This window comes from Branchiostoma lanceolatum, chromosome 13, assembly GCF_035083965.1.
Source record: "Branchiostoma lanceolatum isolate klBraLanc5 chromosome 13, klBraLanc5.hap2, whole genome shotgun sequence".
Lineage (NCBI taxonomy): Eukaryota > Metazoa > Chordata > Leptocardii > Amphioxiformes > Branchiostomatidae > Branchiostoma > Branchiostoma lanceolatum.
The window spans coordinates 9259532-9280685 of record NC_089734.1 but is presented as its reverse complement, the minus strand read 5'-3'; the positions used below and the strand labels follow the sequence as shown (position 1 = coordinate 9280685).

The following is a 21154-nucleotide window of genomic DNA, read 5'->3' as shown; positions in this document are numbered from 1 at the left end:
ATTAGCATTGCATAACTCTCGATGCATCGACATAACCGGAACAACAAGGTACATACCTGCATACCTGGTCCTCCAAACTTGCACCGAAAAGCCGCGGAATCGAGAAGTCCTGTCTGAGACGTGCACAGGTAACACACGTCTGCGGACTCACCTGGGCTTAACGTCAACAAACCTGAAATTTCTGACCTTTAACCTTAAGTTCACTATGGTATCTGATACACACATTACGTCGCGGTATGTTTGACGTACTGTCCAACACGTTTGCAGATGACTCTCATGACCAGCATAACTCAAGACGACTTTGAACAACTTCTGTCATTTGGTAGAAAAGATGATCAACTGGTATGATTTATAATCGATGAGAAACACTCAAATCACTTGGCGAAAGTATGAGGTCGTGGAACTCTAGTTCTTTCTGAGACATGTCTTGCCAAAATATCCTCGGACGAGGTGAATAAATACAGCCTTCGTGTCGCCATTTCTGGCACATCTTCTCTAACAAAATTCTCTCCTTGCTGTTTACAAATCAATTTTACTTTCCCTCTTTCTACACGACCTGGTTCTATAGTTCCAGCTTCTACATCATGTAATTTGCCTTCTTCCAATCTGAAGTAACCAGGGTTGATGATTTTTTTAAACTAAAGATCTCCCTGCTGCCTGACTCTGTAAGCAAAAGAATTGGGTGCCAAAAGGCCACTTCAGTATGCTTTGGTGACTGTGACCTAAGAATTGTGTAAAATGCACCTTTAATGCCAAAATAGTCGTGATTTTTACCCCCAAGTAGTTCGAGTAAATAAGAACCATAGTTAAGCCTACAAACCTTCCTGAAGGTTTTTAAGAACTGTTTATAGAAACTTACTTGGACCACACCAATCTATTCACTTGGTTTACGCCATTCTAAGGTAGAAATAGATAAGATACAATAGAACCGAAAGGGTGGGGAGACAACTTGAATTTCACCCTTCCTCTGAGACTGTTTTCATGTTCTTAATGTTTGAATTCAGCATTTTCTTAAAGAACAAATTAGATTGTTGTGGCCTTATAAAACATTTGATGATGATGATGATATAAAACATTTACTCTACTAGTAATAACGAAACAACACAAAGAACAGACACACCCTAGTTGGTAGAGAAAGGTTTATCACAAATGTGATTCAGAGTCCTGTACAACGTTCCAAACATAACCATGAAATGTTGTATTTACATGATTGTATGTACATCATAAATTTATAGTCAGTCACAATTAAAGAATACGTAACATAACAAAGAACTTGCCTAAATCCATCAACAAAACATCAACATAAGTTTCCTATTTGCTTTAAAATATATACAACACCACAAGTGAAGTGAAATAACTTTTCTTGCAGGTACATTCATCTTATGTGCAACTAAGATCTGGCAGCACCTGTAAATTAGTATTCCTGGCATTTATCCACCAACACTTAGTTCTACAGACATGTAAGATCTACAGACATGTAAGATCTACAGACATGAAAGATCTTCATGCAAGATCTACAAACAGACAAGATCTACAGACATGTAAGATCAACATACATGTAAGATCTACATACATGTAAGTCTACAGAAATGTAAGATCTACAGACATGTAAGATCTACAGACATGTAAGATCTACAGACATGTTAGATCTACAGACATGTAAGATCACTGATTCTGTCTGACATTGAGGTAAGAATTGCAGGTATTATAAAGAGATGCCCTAACGATGCACAACGATAATATCGGAACACACAAATGACCTTATGTTGACTTTATCAAATTTTCACAAGTATCAAAATGTAGAAAAGTGAAAGACCGAGATATTTTCTGATACAAAAAGTGTCATTGCCACAGTCAGTATTCCCTAGAATAAATGTGCATAGATCTTAAATTGAATATTCTTGCTTATTACAAATATGAGAAAGTCTGAGATCTTACTAGTAACACAGATTGCGTATGACATTTACTAGTTTAAAAGCATACATGTAGGTGTCAAGACAAAATCACAATTGTTTTATCATCCAATAACTTCAAGTTAACTCATTTCAGTAGTAACAAGAGTAATGTATAACTCATTAACACATTTCTGGAGTAAAAATGGCATCTAAGAATAATTTTTGCTGAAGTCCCAAGAAAAGCACCATTGTACAGTCAGTGGGAACAACTCAGACTTGACTTAGTAAGGCCAACATATGATGTACTTAGTACAAAAAGTTCACCAGTCCAACAGCAGTTCACCAGTCCAACATGTCATACAGAGCACATTAAGTACACAGCTATTACCAGCTTTTCTGTACCAGACCACCTAACTATCCAATGATTTTTGGCAATGCCTCAGGAGTGGGGTCATTTTTTTATCATGACTGTCACTTCCATGGAAAAGGGAGCGGATCCTTACTTCAGCAGGTAATGCTTCTTTCGAGATAAAGTTGATGACTTAACCTAGCAGTCCTTACTTAGTCCTACATTCTGGAATGCGTTTCTTCAGACCCCTCCCCCTTCTAACATTAGGCGACGGTGTTTCCTTCTTCTTTTCCATGGAGGGTTCTGGGGAAGCCGGTAGAGCTGACTTTTTCCTGGGTGAAGTCCACCTGTCGGGAGAGTCCATTTGTTTCCTTTTAGGGGTCATGTCCTGTGGTGAAGCCACTGCATCCGGACTAGAAGGAATATCCAAATTTTTTCTATTCAAGTGAACTGCACTGACAGACGGACTCTTTCCTACAGACTTTCCCTGGTGTGGACTGTTTGGTGCACTTCGAACAGGTGTCTTTTTCCCTATAGATTTTCCCTGGTGTGGAGTGTCTTGCAAACTTTGAACAGGTGTCCTTTTTCCTGGTTTTGTCTGGCTTGGACTATTTTGCACACTTTGAACAGGTTTACTTCTTTCCGAGACACTCTCTGGCTGTTGAGCTGTAATGGCAGGCAGAGTCTTCCCCACAGATTTTCCCTGGTGTGGACTGTTTTGAACACTTTGAATAGGTTTCATTTGAGTTGGACCGCTTTGCAGATTTTGCATGTTGACATCCACTTTACGCGGTCGTCCTCTTTTCCTCTTTATCTTCTTCTGACCTGCCTGGATCTTCTTCTGACCTGCCTTGATCTTCTTCTGACCTGCCTGGATCTTCTTCTGACCTGCCTTGATCTTCTTCTGACCTGCCTGGATCTTCTTCTGACCTGCCACATTTGTCTGTGTACTTGCCGTGTTTGTCTGAATACTTGCCATGTTACTCTGTGTGCTTGCCAAGTTAACATCCACTTTACGTGGCCGTCCTCTTTTCCTCTTTATCTTCTTCTGACCAGCCTGGATCTTCTTCTGACCAGCCTGGATCTTCTTCTGACCAGCCTGGATCTTCTTCTGACCAGCCTGGATCTTCTTCTGACCTGTCATGTTTGTCTGTGTACTTGCCATGTTACTCTGTGTACTTGCCAAGTTTACGTCCACTTTACGTGGCCTTCCCCTTTTACTCTTTATAACCTTGCCAGCTGTTATCTGTTTGCAGGTCCGACATGGCTTCTGCTTTCTCTTCCTTGTCGTCTGAGCTCCTTGATTTGTCTGCTGCCCAGCCTGACTGTCTGTGCCAGGCTCATTCTCTACTGGCTGCACTAACAGATCCCCTGCCGCAGTTGTCTGGACAGTCTGTAGGTTCAGCCTGTGCAGTATGACTCGAGGGGACCGTCTGGTGGGCTTTTTGACGGGCTTCTCCTTGACGGGTTTTTCTTTTCGAGTAGACTGTGCATGTCTTCTGATGGGTAGTTTCATGATTTTTCTGTACCGTCCCTTTGCGCAGTTATAGCGGGAGGGTACTGGGGGTCTTTTCCTGTTCATGTACTTTTCTCTCAGGATCTGAATTCTGGAGTTCTTATCTGGTAGGGCTTTGGATGACTTCTGTGACAACTTCATTGTTGGCTTATTGGAATCTGCCTGAGTTTTGTTGGGATCTTGTTTTTTCTGTTTGCCTGATTTACCCAACCTCCTAGGTGATTTGGAGGACTGCTTTCTGAGTTCCTCCATTTCTGGTACAGTTAGCGGTACGGGGCTTGTGCCGACATCTCTTTTCTCTACGTGCGGGCTTACCCCATCACTGCTCCCTTCACTTACCCACCTTTCTAACTTTTCCCAAATACCATCCTCAGATGACCTGTCACGTTTCGAGGAACCTTTTCTACTTTGATCTTCTGTTGTGGCGTGATCCTGGGACACTATGGGATCCTCCTGGAACACATTGGGATCCTCCTGGGACACATCGGGATCCTCCTGGAACACACTGGGATCCTCCTGGGACACATTGGGATCCTCCTGGGACACGGTGGGATCTTCCTGGGATCCTCTGGGATCACCATGGGACCCAGTGGGATCTTCATGGGATACAGTAGGGTCATAAGAAACAGCAGGATCACTGGCGGACGGTGTCTCAGTTGTGTCCTCGCTAATCAACGTGTTCCAGTCATCCAACAGGTCCAATGCATCAACGTTTGAGCTCATCGAAACTTCTAACTGCGGACCAATCTGGGATTCCATGCCCCATCTGGGTGAGTTTATGACCGAGTCAATCAGTTCCCCATACTCCACATCCGTCAGTCCAACCTCCGATAGCCTCCTATTCTGACTGGGAGTACCCTGGTAACCATAACCCTCCTGAAGACCTGTGGTAGCCTCTTGGAAACCAAGGTCGTCCATTATTCTTCGTACTGCGGACTCAGGGACTTCTCCGGCGGGACGACTGTACGCGTTTTTCACTGGGGACTTCAGCAGCACTTCTTTTGACCTATAGCGAAGCACTTTCTTAGGGCTTGGTTTGTATTTGACCTTTCCCTTTGGACTCACCCCCGGGCTCATTGGTCCAGTCTCTACGCGTCCTCTGTAACCAGACTGGTCAGGCTGTGTGGTAGGAGCCGACATGATATAAAAAGGATCCTGACGTTGTATGGGTATAGCTGCCTTAAGGATGTGCAGTTCGTTTGTCTGAGGATTACGCACCTTAAGTCGGAAGTCTTGTACTTCTTCCATATCACAGTCACTCCAATTCACACTCTCCACGTCTTCTAGTCCAACTTCATCTCTTTCTCGAATGTTCTTTGGACTCTTTCCTTTAGTTGCGATTCTAGATGGGCCTGGTTGGACCTGGGGCTGATCGATGTGATCTAGAAGGTCTAAAGGAGGCTTGTCATCACATTTGTGCTCCACTTCCATGGCACTCTTCTCTGCTTCGGGTAGAGCCATTTGTTTGTCTGGGGCAGGAGGGGGCTCTGGCATGGGTGGAAGTCCTGCAATTTCACAGAAACTCCGCGTTTGGGACAGTTTACCCTGAGAGAACCTCCTCTCTAGTTCCAGTCGGCGTAACCGCACATCAGACAACAGATTCCCGCTGAGGTCTTTGGTATAAAAGTTCTTCCCCTCTGATGAATTCAGCCTCTGTCTGCCATCTTCCTGATTTTCCTTGTCAGAATCCCTGGGAGAGAGGATTGTTGTACCTACACTAACCTTCCTTAAGAGTTCGGCAGAGATGAATCCGGTAACAGGCTTGTCCCAGTCAGATCCTTCACTCTGGAAGGCGCCAATGTCAATCTCGAAAATTTCAGATTTGTCGCTGGACTCTTCGAAAAGGGCACGTCGAGACGCATCCACACCGGAAGCCTGTTGCCAGATTCGATCAGCCTCGCTCACTGTCAGGTCAAAGCCGAGAAATTCTGCTGAAAGCTCGCTGGACATGAGCAAAGCAGCGCACTGGTCAGAGTGTGTCGCCTGAGTGTTCAAGTCTTGTTTGTGCACTGAGTGGGAACCGTCAGAGGAATTTTCCAAGTGTTTGGTTTTCCGCAACGCTTTCCTGCCAGGCTCTCTCTTTGTCGATTCCTGGACGGGTTTTATTTTTGGCTGTGTGGTTGCTCTTGGTGATCTTCCTTGTGGAAGAGTCTCTGCTGTTTCAGTCCTCTGTTTCAGAGTTCGAAGAGGCGTGCTTGTGTTCATAGGACTGCTGAACACAGCGTTGTCTTTAGGTAAGCTCTGCCTTGTTTCAGGGCTAATTACGGGAGACGGCGATCGCACCAGTTCTTTCTGCCGTCTCTCCAACTCATCTGTCCCTCGTATAGGAGTCGCCTGAATTTCCGCAAGAGAGTGCCTTTTCTCAGGCGTCACAAGTAGTTCAGACTGCGGAGCTTCTTTCTCCGTCTGTTTGGCAGTAGCCTGCTCCTTGTGACCGGACACATTGCCATCCTGCTTTTGCTTTGTCTTTCTAGCACTCCTCATAACTCCTTGCCCTGAGGGTTCAAATATCTCTTCATTAGTACTTAAGTTCCTTTCCCTTGGGGATCTTCTTGGCCTGACGTTTAAAGATGACAGTGTGTTAGACGGCTTAAAAGTTTCGTTCTGAACAGTGCTTCCTTCACAGTTTGGCTCAGCATCTAGTAGTGTCTCATCCCTTTGCTGTCTTTCATTGCCCTCCTCCTCTTCAAGTAATCGTTGCAAGCTTTCCTGAGCAGGTTTTGGTGATTTCCCTGCTCTCTCTGTCACCTTTCCCCTTTCTGGTGATGCTTCACAAATGTCCAGTCTTTGTCTTTTCGAGGCGGAACATTGTGATCCCTGGTCACTGCTCTTCCTCTTCTCCATTTTGGTCTCTACTGATGCCACCAATCTGAAATGTAGTGAGAACAGTGTAACTAAAAAGGACATTTCTCCAGTGCATTTTAACTTTCTCCCTCTTGATTTGCCCATAGTGACTAGTACAATTTCAAATTGCATATAATTTGGCAGTTTGTAAAGACTCTTGCCAAACTAGAACAAGAACTTATAACTATGGTTTCAACGACTTTTATTAATCAGAAAAACAACTAGATCGGAAAATTGTTTCCCCTGCTTGAGGATTTATAAACCTTCTTGTCACAGCATATCATGTGTTAAGAACAATTATCAAGAGACTTGACAAGGCTGGGTCAAGGACATATTAAGTCAAAACATAACCTCTAACACAGACAGACTAAACAAAGCTGTTCCTATACTGGTTTTTCTACGTAACAGCATAAGAGAATGAACTGCATACCATAATGTTTGACCAGCTAAACAACATAACAGGATTGTTTTTTACCATTAACATGCTTCAGATTTATGTGTTATTTTTGTATTATCCCTTATATCAAGAACACCTATTTTTTTTACTCAAAGGTCACCACGTAACATGACCTGGTGGTCACTTCGACGTGTGATGCGAGGCCACTCCGAGGTTACGGGTTACATATTCATCTGTAACAGCGACTCTTCTCACTAGGACAGAAACATCTATTGTGTGTAAAGCCAGGCATAGAATGGGAGGAGAACCTATATACAATGCCACCGCGGCAAATGCCCTCAGGACATATCAAATCAGTACAGGAACCCATCCGACAACTCAGACCTGTCCCCATTACATCCTCGGCTTTGTACTAGTTGTAGAATGTACGAGTAGTCCTTGGAGGGAGGGAATTCTAGACATACAGTGTAGGTTTTGACCACTGAGAGAGCTCAGGCAGTGAAGTTTGAGCCTTGTTTTGTGGTGAATTGAAGTGAATAAGAATGTGGTGCCCTCTAAACCCCCTCGATATCTACAATAATATTCTAAGTACTATATGCTTCAAAAAATACTTTGGATATAGAGAATCTTTTAAACAAGGAGAAACATGTATACAGATGTACTTAAAATAGTTCCTTATTTCAGAATTTTATCCAGTTGCCTGAGTAATGATTTTTGGCAGTCCCTTACTGTAATCATATGATCAGTGTTCACACCACTAAAACTGGCCAGTGGAATTTGTAGAAATGTTACTAGTATTTTAGTTGGGAACAGGAAAATAATTACTGGGGGCATTTACAAAAATTTTGAGCTAATTTCGGGTGAGCTGGCTTCCATGGGCTTAGTAATGATGGTTGCAACTTCGTAACCTTTCAGTAAAGATCTACATGAAGTTCAATCAATTTACCATGATCTATATGGCATGGCACATTATGTGTGCCACTTAAATGGTAATTGGTAGCTTGCAAAATCTTTAACTGATTTAAGCAGCAAAAAAGGTAACTCCTTTGCCCATATGGCACATTATGTTACGATACTGCAAATTAATAAACTTTTTGAAAGAATTTTGAAAAGGGGCAACTGACTCCTTGAAGTGGATCTGACCCAGGGCTGTCTCCAGGACCCGTCCCTCCGTCCCGGGACGGAAATTTGCTTGTTGGGACAGATAAACTTTCACCCCTTCCGTCCAAATAATTGGAACTTCATGACATGAAAATATATTTTTGAAAGCTTAAAATGACAGATTTAACAACGAAAATTAGCAGCATTGAATGCCAAATTCCAACTGTGAATTTTGCCTTTCCCTTTATTTTGTAACGCCCCTACCATCAATCATGATTGATGCTTTACAAGACCTGTAATAGATGAACTCCCTCTGCCCCTAAACAATGAGTGGGGCGGACAACAATTGAAAGCTGGAGACAGCCCTGATCTGACACAACAGTAACGAGAACTTGAACCGAACCTGTCAAGTGCGGGGAATCTTTTCTCAGGCGAACTGCCGAACACCTTCTGCGGAGTCGTAACCTTCGCCATCTTCTTCCTCTGCTTTCTTCTCCTACTTTCTTCTTCCTCTTCTTCATCGTCGCTCAGATTGCGGAGACTACTAGCAGCAGAGGAGGGGCCCTCCCCACAGTCTTGTTTCGTTTGTCTGCTCTGTTGGGACAACGACTTAAGGGACGATATGACTGATGGATCCGTCATCCCCATTTTGCGCATGGCGGGCGTCGGCCACCTGGGCACCGTGACAACGGGCGCGGGGATAGGATCGCTGATGAGGATGACATCATCACTTCTGTCGTCCTGCTCCTTTGGTTCCTGTTGGTCTCCTGAATCTTCGGTGTCCTCGGGCCAGCCAGGGCTGCAATGTTTACGAAACAGTAGGAAGTTATGTCCTTCACCTTGCCAACAGAGATTGTGGTCGATAGCTACATTTGCAAAGGAATTTTTTCTTGTTGATATTGTGTTGATTTGCATTATTGTGAAACAGAAAAAGTAACAATCAATCTTTAATGTCATCAAAAAAGGATCTCGTGTCGCCACTGTGGATTACAAAATGATAATACAAGTGGTATGAAATGAATGGCCAAAATCAACAAAAAGAACTGAAAAAACATCGTAATTGTCAGACAGAACACTTGGCTTTACTGTCCTCAGGCCAGCCAGGGCTGCAATGTTTACGAAACAGCAGAAAGCTATAAATCTGTCATCCTCCTTACAAACAGAGATTGTTGCCAATAGCTACATTTTCAAAGGAACTTCTTCTTCTTCACATTGTGTTGATTTTTGCATCTTTTCTACTTGTGAACAGAAAAAGTATCCAAATTCTGAATGAGAATCAATGATTTATATCGAAAAGTCATCAAAAGGACCCCTTCTGGCTTACAACTAACAATGACAGTAACAAGTGGCACTAAATCTTCATGAATGGCCAAAATAAACAAAAGAACTCCAGAAAAATATGAAAATTCTCAATGATATTACAGTACTTTTCTTTATGGCCTTTTAAATGACAGATATAGAACCAGGCATTAATGAATACATACACAACACACATTTATTCACAATTCGTAGACCAGATGGTGATTTTTTCACGTGTTCATTATTGCATGTATGTCTTAGACATCAAGTACAGTAATCACCTTTGAAGAGCCCTGGTCTTATCAATTGGGTGGTACTTCATCACGTCCTTGAGAAAGCGGTCGAGCACGGGACCCTTGCGAATCCGCCTGTCCAGCGAGATGTAGTTCTCCTGTCGCTTCACGAAGGCTCTGTGCTGGTCTCCCTTGACGTGCTGTGAAACAAACAGTATCGTTGTTTATCGTTGATTTTGGCATGCTGTCAAAATTCCTGTTCAGATTCCCAGGGGCACTAAGGTATGTACAAAACAGCCAGTCTTCTTAAAGGAAACCCGTGCAATATTAGGGCCTGAAAATCGCATTTTGAAAGTCAATTTATTTAGTTATTTCTATACATGATTAGTTCAAACAATACTTTCACAATGTATAGCGACATCCATCATGCAAAAATATGGCAGCGTTGTGATGTGAGAACTCACTGAAAATCGTCGCCGGGGTTTTTGTAGGCTCAGATAACTAAGGGAATCATTGTACGGAACATTTTTGCACGGTTTTAAAATGCTCAAATGTGCAAAATAGTATTAGTAAATGTCACTTACCATTAAGATTTCAGCATCTTTTTAATTTCCATATTTTTGGCCCCAATATTGCTTTGGTTGCCTTAAACGTAAACTTAACTACTTGAGGAAATAAATTCATTTATTTTCATGGGGACTAAATTCTGCGGTAGAAGGGAAAGGATTTTTTCGTTTAGTTTGAAGTTGAAACAATTCTGTATTACAAACATTATAGTAATACATGGGAAATGCACATTCACCGTGTCATGATTTCATGGTGAAGAGGTCACCGGGAAAAGCGAGAAAATAAAACTACCGCAAATATCTTAAGAAAAATACAGTAGCCCCAGGTCTGAATCAAAAATGGCATATGTGGTGTACATGACCACACGAACCCCCCCAAAGGCCATTGCACTAGTCTATACAGCAAAACTGAAGTCTATACGTTACTGTGATTCTTCTTAAGCTATTGAATTACCTTCATAAAAAACGTGTTGTGCTAAAACTTTGGGACACTTCCTCCTAACTAGCCCCTGGCTTGAAAGAAAGATCGCACATGTACATGTAGTGGAAAATTAACACACACCTAGGTACATGACATTCCTACTGATCATGAGATTATCTCACAAATCTTTCTACTTCACCGTCTTTTACAACATGCACAACTGCAACAAGTTACATGCAAAGAAACAAGATGGCATTGTACTATGAAAACGGCAGGAATTTTCCCAGTTGCTTGCCTTCCAATAGAAGATTATCTGTTTATAATCCTATCAGGCCATCTGAGGGTAGATGCTATGATGTTACCCACCTTCTGCACTAGTAGTGGTTTTTCAGCTTGAGATGCAGTGAAGAATTATCTCCAGAACTTCATTACACTTACACAACTCTTATGCTAACTTTTTCTCAGATGTAACTTTCTGACATAAACTTGGTAAGGAGAAATTACATACTTCTAGAAATGCTTAACACAGTAATCAACATAGCTGGTGACCCGTGCGTAATCAAGAACTTGTCCCACCAGGTGTGTCAATGTTGCGCGGTGCATTCTGGGCAAAAATACTTACAAAATGGCAGCGATTGTTGTTATCTGATATTGGAATCAATGTAAAAAAAAAAAAACATCATACAAACCTGTTGCAGATCATTGTATTTGAGCATACAGCATTCGCAGTAGCCGGCATTCTTCTTGGCCTTCAGAGCGCTGGCCTTGCTTCGAGACTGGCTTGTTGTTGCCCGCTTGGCTAGGGTGGCCTTGTGTTGTACCCTAAGGGGATGGAAGGGTTACAAAAGTTAAACAACATTGACACCACACCATATACCACACCAACTGCTAAAGATATTAATACAGACAAAACGCACAAAAGCGGCACATGAAGGATTTGAAATTTGGCTTACACTCAAATCAAAACTTAAAAAACAACCTATAGAATACTTTTGCTTGATGTTTCTTAAAGTGTGAATGATCCACATAAGACGTTAAAAATGAATTTCCTGGGCTCAAAATTCATGTTTGAATTTAGGTGCAAAGAAAAAAACTGGGTGCAAAAATAAAACAAATTAGAATGTCAGCGAAACTAACTAGTCTTATTACAAGTAACAACACACCTTACTGCTGCTTAAACAAGTACTACATCAAAAATGTCATTATTTTTTCTGACACATGATTGTCAAGAATATGCTGTACACCAGCGTACAATATCATTTTACATATGTAACCCTACACAAATATAACTAGGTGTACTGGTCAGTCAACATTTAGAAGCACAGCTCCAATTCTGGGTGCACAGAAGTCTTTATGCACCCAGCATTTCAAGCCCTGATGATCCTGTCCAACAACTTTTGCTTCGGAGGTCAGAGCTTGCGTAGCCACAGTAATTACTTTGCACGCCTATGGTTAAGCTGGAGTTCATTGCACTTTAAGCTTGCCTTCAGCAAGACACTCTTCCAGTGGTCCGTAAAAACATTACAATAGCATTACCTTACACTCTAGGATAGGACTGTTCAGCCACTTCCCACTAATCCTCCACAATGAGCCATCATCATCACCACAATACAACATTACCACAATACAAATATACTATGAAACATTTGGATGATATTATAGTTCACATCTAAGGAATTCTTAAAAACAAGAAGTCCCATTCAAAAACTTATGTATCACTTCCTAACCTGCCAAATGGCTTCCTTAGTGGGGACAAGGGCACAGACAAAAAATAACAAGGACTAGCTATTCATGTGCATAATGATTGGTTGTCTGTAATGACGTCAAACATAAAACACCATTACTGAAACATAAGGCACACGCCCAATCTACAACAGTCTTGAACTGGATGAGGCTAACATGTAACATGAAAACAGAGGTCTGGGAGGAAGACTTATTAACTCTGACAATATTCAAAACCTGAAACTGAGTGCACCAATATACAAACTTCCCCCCACAGACATGTTTTTGAGTTATTTTCCCAGTTCAGCATTGTTTTCTAAAGCTGGGAACCAACGAATCAAATTAGAACGGCCAACATGAAACGACTGACATATACTGTAATTGCATTTACTTTCGCTGTGGTCTCATTTCACAGTAGGTTGGAAATGGTGGCTATCTATGTGTTTTAAATTTGCAGTTGAAACAATTTGGTAGTACAGTAGTAATAAAAACATGTTTTCACATTGTCACTGTGAAAATAAAACTACCGCAAATGTTTCAAGATGTACAGTACAATGAATACAGCAATAAAGGTCAGACGTCCAGGTAACAATATACACAATACAAAACGAAAGCAAAAATAATGCAATTACAGCATCTGGATAGATTTTGTAAAATTATACAATAAACAGCTTCTTACTTCTTTCTCGGTGAAGGTTTTGACGCGCTTTCCTCTTTCCTTTGATCGCTCTTCTTTCCTGTTCCTCCTTCCCCCTCCTCTGCTTGGCTCGCTTCTTCCTTGCTTCTCTCCGCCACAGGGACATCTTGGTACGCCCCTCCGTCGAACGGACAGGTGCCGCTGGGCGTGTCCACGTTGACTCTGGGGAACTTCGGCAACTCTTCATACACTGGCCTGTACTGACTGTTAAACAAAATAGAACATTCTTGATATGTAATATAGCACATAGTAGAATCCTAGCTGTCTGAGAAATGTGCAACACTGTGTGTATTAATAAGCATGTACAAGTCTGTCAAGACAGCGTTTTTCTTCTAGATACTCAGGACAAATTTGTATAGTTTTTGACGGATTCAGAAAATAAAATAGATATGCTGGAGTCACAAATGTCATTCAGGCACATCTATAGTAAGGAATTCTGGGCCTGAGAGCAACACCCTAAGATTTAGACTTTTTCTTCCCATTTTATCTAGGGGTTGAAATTGCAAAATTTGCAGCCAGAGCTCTATGTTATGGCAAATGAACAGAAATTACCTCTGCATATCAAACTAAGTTTGGAAGGAAAAGCATTAACGTTTGTTTTTAGATATGTTTTCAACCTATCTATTACAAAGTAGATGTTGATATATGTGATGTTATGATAATATACTGCTACAGGTATAGTGTTACTGAGCACAATATTTCAAAACATGTTGCAATCAATTTGTTTACCGCAGATTAACATCATTATTTCATATGCAGATATCTGTAGGATTGGGGATTCACAAAATGAACTGTGATGTAATAGAGTTCATAAATAATCAAACTACTTACTGACTGCTGTCTTCAAACTTTACAAATGGTGGCTTCAGTTTTCGTGCTGTAGGAATAACATAATTATAAAAACACGTCACAAAGTTTCCGGTGCAAAGTTGTTGCTGTTACAGATATGGATATGTACATTACAAGCACTTCTAGTTCTACACAAACAAAGCCATGTAAACATTGTGTGAGAAATTCCGATATATAATACTACAGATCTTTTTTCAGTGATTACTACAATCTGCCAACCTTTTATTCCCTAAATGGTAAACATCATTAATAATTATTTTCCCCATCAAAATTTCCTGTGAGCTCTATTGTCATCACTTAGTAAGTTAGTTATTCTCAACCATATGTTTTCCTTGCAAAGAGATTGATGCTGCAAAAGCAACTACATTTCTAAAAACTAAAAAAGGTCAGTTAGGCCCTGGTCGCAAACGTCATAAGTCATCATATGTTTGGGTCACGATAATTGCAGATAAAATAAGCTATCACCTGAAGTGTTGTGCATTGTTCTTTTTTGAGTATTGCACGATTTTTCAAGATATCTTCATCTGCTTGGTGTCCTGAGAAAGAGAGCTATTGTTCTGTTCCAGCAGTCCAGCTTGGTGGGGACAGGCTTCATCTTTCTGGGAGACATAACTAGCAAACTTCCCTCTTGGCAAAGTGACCACAGAGGGTCTGAGGTCTAATCTAATTATTTTCCCACGTGTATATACCCATGTAACTGTATGCATCACCTATGTGTAATACTGGATCTGACACTTGGGGAATTTAAGCCTTCGAAGCAGGCTCTACTATGTGTACGGTTTTCTGTGATTGCTACAGGATACTGATGAGTGAAGTTTTCAAAAATGTCGGCAGTATGAAGGAAAATTAAAATCACAAAATTTATGATTTTGTCAACCTCATCTGTAGATAAAAGCTACCGTGGGGGCTACAAAAATCGTACGACATATCGTTTATATATATATCTCATATAATATAAATACCTTTAGAGGTATTTCCTGAAGGCTGTGTCGGCTTCTGTGGTCCCTTCATTCCAGCCTTCTTCAGTTTCACTGCCTGTTCTTCTATCCACTGAGCTGCCACTGAAACAATAAAAAAAAAACAGAACTATATTAGAATATATGATTTATTTCATGAAGACAATTTGCATTTGAGTGACATTTGCATAAAATTAAGATCCTTAAGAGTTGGAGACTTTGACATGTTCAACCGTTTTTTTCCAGGTAGATGTACTAGTATTGATTCGTTCTTGCCAGTTTATTCTAGTGATGCTAAAGTAAATCTCCTAATTTTATCCAGTTGTAGAGTCTAAATTGTCTTTCAAATACAGTTTACCTGGATGTCTGACCTTCATAAACATACAGTTAGAACGGTTGCTGATAAGATAATACCTGCATCAGTCTGTGTTCGTTTGTTTGTTTGTTTGTTTGTTTGTTTTATAAAGATCTTCATCAGTGGTACATGGAGAAACACTATTCTACCTGGAGTCCACTTACATCATAGATTGACTGAAATGTGTTCATTAGTTTGTGAGATTTTAAACATATTACACTCTTCAACTTCAACTTCGGCTACCCCCAAATAACCCCGCTAGGGGCAAAGTAGGGGGAAATGTTATTGCTGGATTTTTTAATTTTGGTCCTCAAGAAGACTTTTGCCTGAGGAACAAGTGATCGTATTTTAGAAACTCAAAAATAAAAATAGATACAGATACATTTCCTACCTAAAGAAGTGTTTTATTGACACAATACCAATAAAACATTCGCAATGTATATTCTAATTTTTATTCTAATCATAAGTTCAATGAACCAATATTACACATAATGAAAACATATTAAGCTTTACAAAGACTGCTTTGAAAAATGTGCAATTGCCTTACAGAAATGTGAATGATGTCTAAATAGGCTGATGAAAAATAACATGCATTATGCAAAGCCACACCTGCAGCACTGTTGTTATTGTTATGAAACAGTTCCCAGGAAGTCTTGTTTATTCACAACTACTTGTATAATGTGGCATTGTGTTGGTGTAACGGTTAGGTGTTTGGCCCAGAGCCCAGAGGTCCTGGGTTCAAATCCCCTGGGTTCGAGCTGACATGCCACCAATGCTGTGCCCTTGGGAAAGGCACTTAATATGACTTTCCTCACTTGACCAAGGTATAAAAATGGGTACCTGACTTTGGTTGGGAGGTAAATAAAAGGTGGTGACGGGCTCCACATTTCAATACCGTGCACCAGACACAGTGGATAACAACACGCTGCCTTAAAGGCCTCAAAAAGGCTACGAGACTACCTTTTTTTTATAGAAACAACAACATAATAGTACTTACCATCTATATGTTTAACCTTGAGTTTCAGTTGTTTGGCAATAGACAGCACATTGCTGCTTCCCTGTTTCTGAAAAAATAAAAATAAATATCTTATTATTGCACAGATATATTAATATAGTATTATCATACAAATTTTATACATAAGAAATATATATAATATCATGAAGAATAAATAGATAACCTTCCTATCATAGCAAGTTACCTATTTGTTCACTAGAGATTTGTGAAGTAACAAATTAGCACTAACAATAAGCGAATTTTTACGAGCAACAGAAGTCACTACATCTTCAGACATGCATAACAAAAGGTACAAAAATTTCAGGCAATGGTGCTTGACAAATGTTGCAATATTTACTAGTCACTTTTGCCTACAAAAATTTAGAAGCCACAGGACGTCAGTCAATATTTCCTTTTGTCTATCAAAGGCACAATTTTCACGTTTCTACCAGATATCATATTCAGTATGATAGTAATACTAGTATGTACCTGTGTGTCCATAGCTTTTCTAGCAATGGCCTTGCCTCGAGACTGGAACACAAAAGAGTGGTATGTTCATTATCAGACGGGCTATAAAAAGTACTGGATATCAATTATTAAAAAGGTACAAAGAAAAGACGCACACTATGTTATCTCACTAATTATACTTATTTTCTCATGCTGTCTCAAACAAACCACACCTTGCAATAATGCTTTAAAACGCATGGTTAGGGCTTTATACATTAAGAGTCCTGGGGGAAGACAGTCTATTGCATTGACCAGAACACAGTTAATAGTATATAAGTTTACAGTATTAGGCTTTGGTGGTATCAACAGGTCTTGAAATATATGTATTTCTGTTCTTTGCTGTAAATTTTCCAATTGAAGCTGATGCATAATGCGAAGTACACTTTGTGTGGTGTTGAATGATTTTATTTGGGGGGGGGGGGGGTAAAAAAACATTAATCTAAAGACCTACCACTGCACTGCTGGATCCTGGGTTACTGGGAGAGTCTACAGCAGGGGACTGCAGGTTACCTCGAGACGATCTGCACAAATGGTACATGGTCAAACATGGAAGTTAGATCATATAAATTAGGAATGGTATAAAATCATAAGGTATAATTCTGGCAACGTCTATGTGTTTTTCAGATCAGCAAGTTTTCAATTTCTTCCGTAACCGTTGACTACTAAACTATAAGTTTTGCATCCTCCTCCTTATTCTTGGTTTTTCTGATTAGTCCCATCTCATTGTCCTTCTCATTCTGTCCCATGGAACTCATAAAAAGCTGTTTGACATGATGACACATCTTCTAATGATGATTCAACGCATGGAAAATGAATGAACTACAGTCAAGCCTGCAAAAGACGACCACTCAGGTAAGTAATAAAATGCAGTCAAGCCTGGTAAGGCAACCACCTGGCGTAAGCAACTACCTAGCGCAGGCAACCATGTTAAAACAGCCCTGTCCACTTTTACATAGTTTAACCCACCATGTCCTCAGCAACCATTTATCCTCAGTCCCTTGAGTTGGTGTTGAAGATAGATTTGACTACATGGACTACGTATAGACTGGATTCTTAATCCTTGTGTGAATGGGAAAATTTAGAGATCACTTAACAGCAGTCCAATTGGTCAGGTGGTCAATTATGTAGGTGGTAGCTTATACAGGTTTCACTGTATAGTTTGGATATGAAGGTGGCTTCAACGAAGTACATGTCTGAAGTTTCTTTTTAAAAAGCTACCCGGAAGCAAAAAGTAGCTTAGAATGATGTAAGCGACTATGTTTCCTGATACCTCCTGACAGATGTAGCAGCGCTGAATGGACTGGGAGTGGAGGCCGCTGGGCTGTCCGCGGCACCCAAGGGCGTGTCCTTCTTAGCTCCGTCCTGGTTACTGATCACATGGGTCACCCCCACGTCTTTGTCAAAAAAGTTCACCACACTCTGGGAAAAAAGAAGGAAATATATGGCTCATTCTTTAAAAAATCAAATGATGGAAATTTTCTCTTTTATTCCCTCACTGTTGAGGCAAAGCAAAATTCTTCTTCAATGGCAGACCACTACCTTTAGCTTAAGCTTATCAACAAGCTGAAGTGTGAATGATGGTAAAAAATAGTAATACAAAATTAATCAAGCAATTGGATAAATTATCTAAAGTAAAGGATTAGATATTTCAGACGGTATCCACTATCTTTCATCACTGGCTGAGAATGAGTCTGAACAAGTGTAACCTGTATATAGATGAGTATCTAAATTAATAAGTTAAAGAACAAATTTTCATTTTGTATGCTGGCAGTGGGAAATCCAAAGCACTGGACTTCTTTTACCAGCAAAAAGGAGGCACAAGCTAAAGATTACACAATAAAAAGATCCTAAAGATAATGGAAACTTACCCCTCCTAACAGCACAATGTTGGTCTCCAGTTTTTTAATGTTGAGAGCCCCATAACCACGCAGGTCCAGGAAGAACACCTTTCCTGCCAGAGGCTGGGCAGTCTTGGAACTGGAGCTGGCAGCAAAGTCCAGTTTCCTCCTACCTCTGCTCTCTCCTACATGGAATACAGACATCACAATGTCATCCAGCATGCTAGAGATACTATACTTCCTACTCCAAGATTGTTTGGATGACTGGCTTTGTGTATTTTATTATACAAGGAGCAAAGACAGTCATCCAAAGAACCATGGAGTAGACGTCTAGAAACTGACAGGCTAAATGGACAATCTGACTTGAGACGACTGAAATTTGCTTGAATTAACAACTAGTTATGAACAGGCTGACAAACAAAAGACTACACTCAAATTTTAGCTTTCTGTGTTATCTTAATCTGTAATTATAAACCTAATGTTTTTCAAAAAGGTTAAGGCTGGTATGTTAATGATCCGAAGACTACATATCCCAAGCTAACAGTGATTTAATTTCATGGTAGGGAGAAAATGGAGTTTTGCAGTTGAAAAAGGTACAATGTAGTAAGCGGGCAGAAGACGGTTAATAATTTTCGTGGTGGTTCTAAGTTTGCAGTGAAGAGGTTACTGCGAAAACCGCAAACAATAATCAGTTTATTGCAAGCTCATGCCCAAATGCTAATTGCAGACAAACAGGTACGTGGAGATACATGGATACAATAAACTACAGAAAACTTAAATACATTTACAGTACATGTTTGTTATCAGATATTCAGAATGTTCCCATGAAAGTACATCATCTATTGGACTTATACAAACAGTGCTCGCACATGATCATTACAACTTTACAAACTTTTTGTTTGTATGAGAGTGTTGTATGTGATAGCTTTGTTAGTAAGGATAGGCAACTAAGATCAATGCTGAGGGGACTTTGGCACTGGTTATCTATGAGGTTGTCCTTTTAAAGTCTATGTAAAACTCCTTTTTCATAATTCAAAAACATCATAATCTAACCTCAGAAGAAATACTTGGTAACAACAAGGAGGTTAGATACTAGTATCTATATTTAACCTCCTTGGTACAAAACAAAGGTTTAAACTTCCCTGTAAAAAAAGTTAACTTTGGGGGAGTGTGCAGGCCGAGGGCATTTAAATAAGCTACCGTGGGTAAAACGGCTGATTTAGAACCTACCAGCAGTCCATTGTCATTCTTTTGGGGTGATAACTTGATGCTTGACGATAGTAACTTTTACTTTTCACATGCAAATTTGAAGAATACCAGCATAAAAACTACCTTTGTCTCAAGGGACCATGAACATGTTCAAATACAAATAGGTCTCATTCACATTCATTTCTTTTTCACAAAAACTTTCTTCTCACAAGACAGGTTTCTGCTATCACAAAACTTGTAAAATAAAGAAAAGGATCTGAAACCAGTGACCTGTTTCACTGTCCAAATTGTAATTGTTAATTGGTCATAAATCATATCTTCTGAGTTCACCTGGTCAAAATAATGACCTTATTCTCAAACTTTCAAAGTTAAACAGACAACATAGAGCTCATAAATCTATGTTTCTTTTAGTAAGTTGTATTCATCTTTAAGTGCACACACGTTTGCAACATAATTTGTTCTGTACTACAAAATGTATCAAGTAGGTGTGATTTGTGTAGCTAGAGTAGGTCTACTACATTTGAAGTACTACGCAAACTTGGATGCATGTATGATTTCTCTTCTTAAAAAATATATTGCAAACTACCATCATGGAAGGAATACATCCGATACTCCAAAATACTGATATATATAATCATATACAACAGGCATTTTCTGACCTACTTTATATTTGTTTTGTGGCAACATACATAGCGGATCTACTATCAACAACAAACATCATGGCGTCTGCACCTAACGTGGCTAGGAAGAACAATCAATAGATCACAAACACGAGTTGTCTTACCGTCATCTGCCGCAGCTTGTTTTGCAGTTTGTCTACTCCTCATCCTCGTGGTTAGACGAAATCACACTTGCACGGAGAAATGATTTCCAACGGGAGCAGACAACAACGACTCCAACAAGTTTAGACCCTGCCCCCTCACTTGCAGACGGTTTAAAAATTCAAACTTGGCTTTTAATTCTGCGTTGATCCAGCGATCTAGGCAATGCCCGTAAGAGTTCTCCGCATGAAATGACGACAAACAATGTTCTACATGCTTCCTCCTGCTAAAAACTGACGAAGAAGACCTCTATGGCGTATGAAACTGAATAAAACAGAAGAAATTTACGTTCTGATCGTCCCACCGCAGCCATCTTGAAAAATCTTTGCCGCCACTTACCACAATGCATTGCGCCAAATATAGCTGAAAAACGTCTCGTGATTCGCGAGACCTTTGATCTGTGGCGGGAAAATAGCGCCGCCTGTTGGGAAATTAGTGTAGTGCACCATTGGTCATAATCCTCATGCAAAAGGGGCGTGTCAATTTCATCTTAAAAAGAAACAGTAGATTTAACATTTTTAAGGTCACTCAGCTCTTGATCTTTCTAGCAATGGTGCATAAAAAAAGATAATTTGAAAGGTCTTG

At 40.2% G+C, this 21154-nt stretch overlaps 1 protein-coding gene across 5 annotated transcripts; it reads right to left on the bottom strand.

Annotated features, from left to right (window-relative positions):
• Window positions 1–1125: 1125 nt before the first annotated feature.
• On the bottom strand, window positions 1126–20921 carry LOC136447955 (microtubule-associated protein futsch-like). Of its 5 annotated transcripts, none has more exons than XM_066447103.1 (14): window positions 20533–20921; window positions 18570–18724; window positions 17972–18120; window positions 17153–17222; window positions 16684–16725; window positions 16198–16264; window positions 14852–14950; window positions 13872–13917; window positions 13023–13244; window positions 11311–11443; window positions 9683–9834; window positions 8506–8901; window positions 3175–6629; window positions 1126–3132 (listed from the first exon to the last, which is right to left on the bottom strand). In XM_066447103.1, exons 1-14 carry the CDS (start codon window positions 20573–20575, stop codon window positions 2453–2455), a joined length of 5709 nt encoding a protein of 1902 aa, XP_066303200.1. In that variant the 5' UTR covers window positions 20576–20921; the 3' UTR covers window positions 1126–2452. The 5 variants fall into 5 exon arrangements, with proteins under 5 accessions (XP_066303200.1, XP_066303199.1, XP_066303201.1 ...); XM_066447102.1 differs by having other exon boundaries at window positions 1126–3322; window positions 3365–6629; XM_066447104.1 differs by having other exon boundaries at window positions 1126–3301; window positions 3365–6629.
• Window positions 20922–21154: the final 233 nt, after the last annotated feature.

Bases quoted from the DNA above. Each gene is read 5' to 3' on its own strand.
- LOC136447955 (XM_066447101.1), bottom strand. From the start codon at position 20,575: ATGAGGAGTAGACAAACTGCAAAACAAGCTGCGGCAGATGACG. The intron at 14,951-16,197 runs GTAAGTACTATT...TTATTGTTTCAG, and splicing joins CAAGGTTAAACATATAGATG to TGGCAGCTCAGTGGATAGAA. The intron at 13,245-13,871 runs GTAAGTAGTTTG...TTTGTTTAACAG, and splicing joins AAGTTTGAAGACAGCAGTCA to TCAGTACAGGCCAGTGTATG.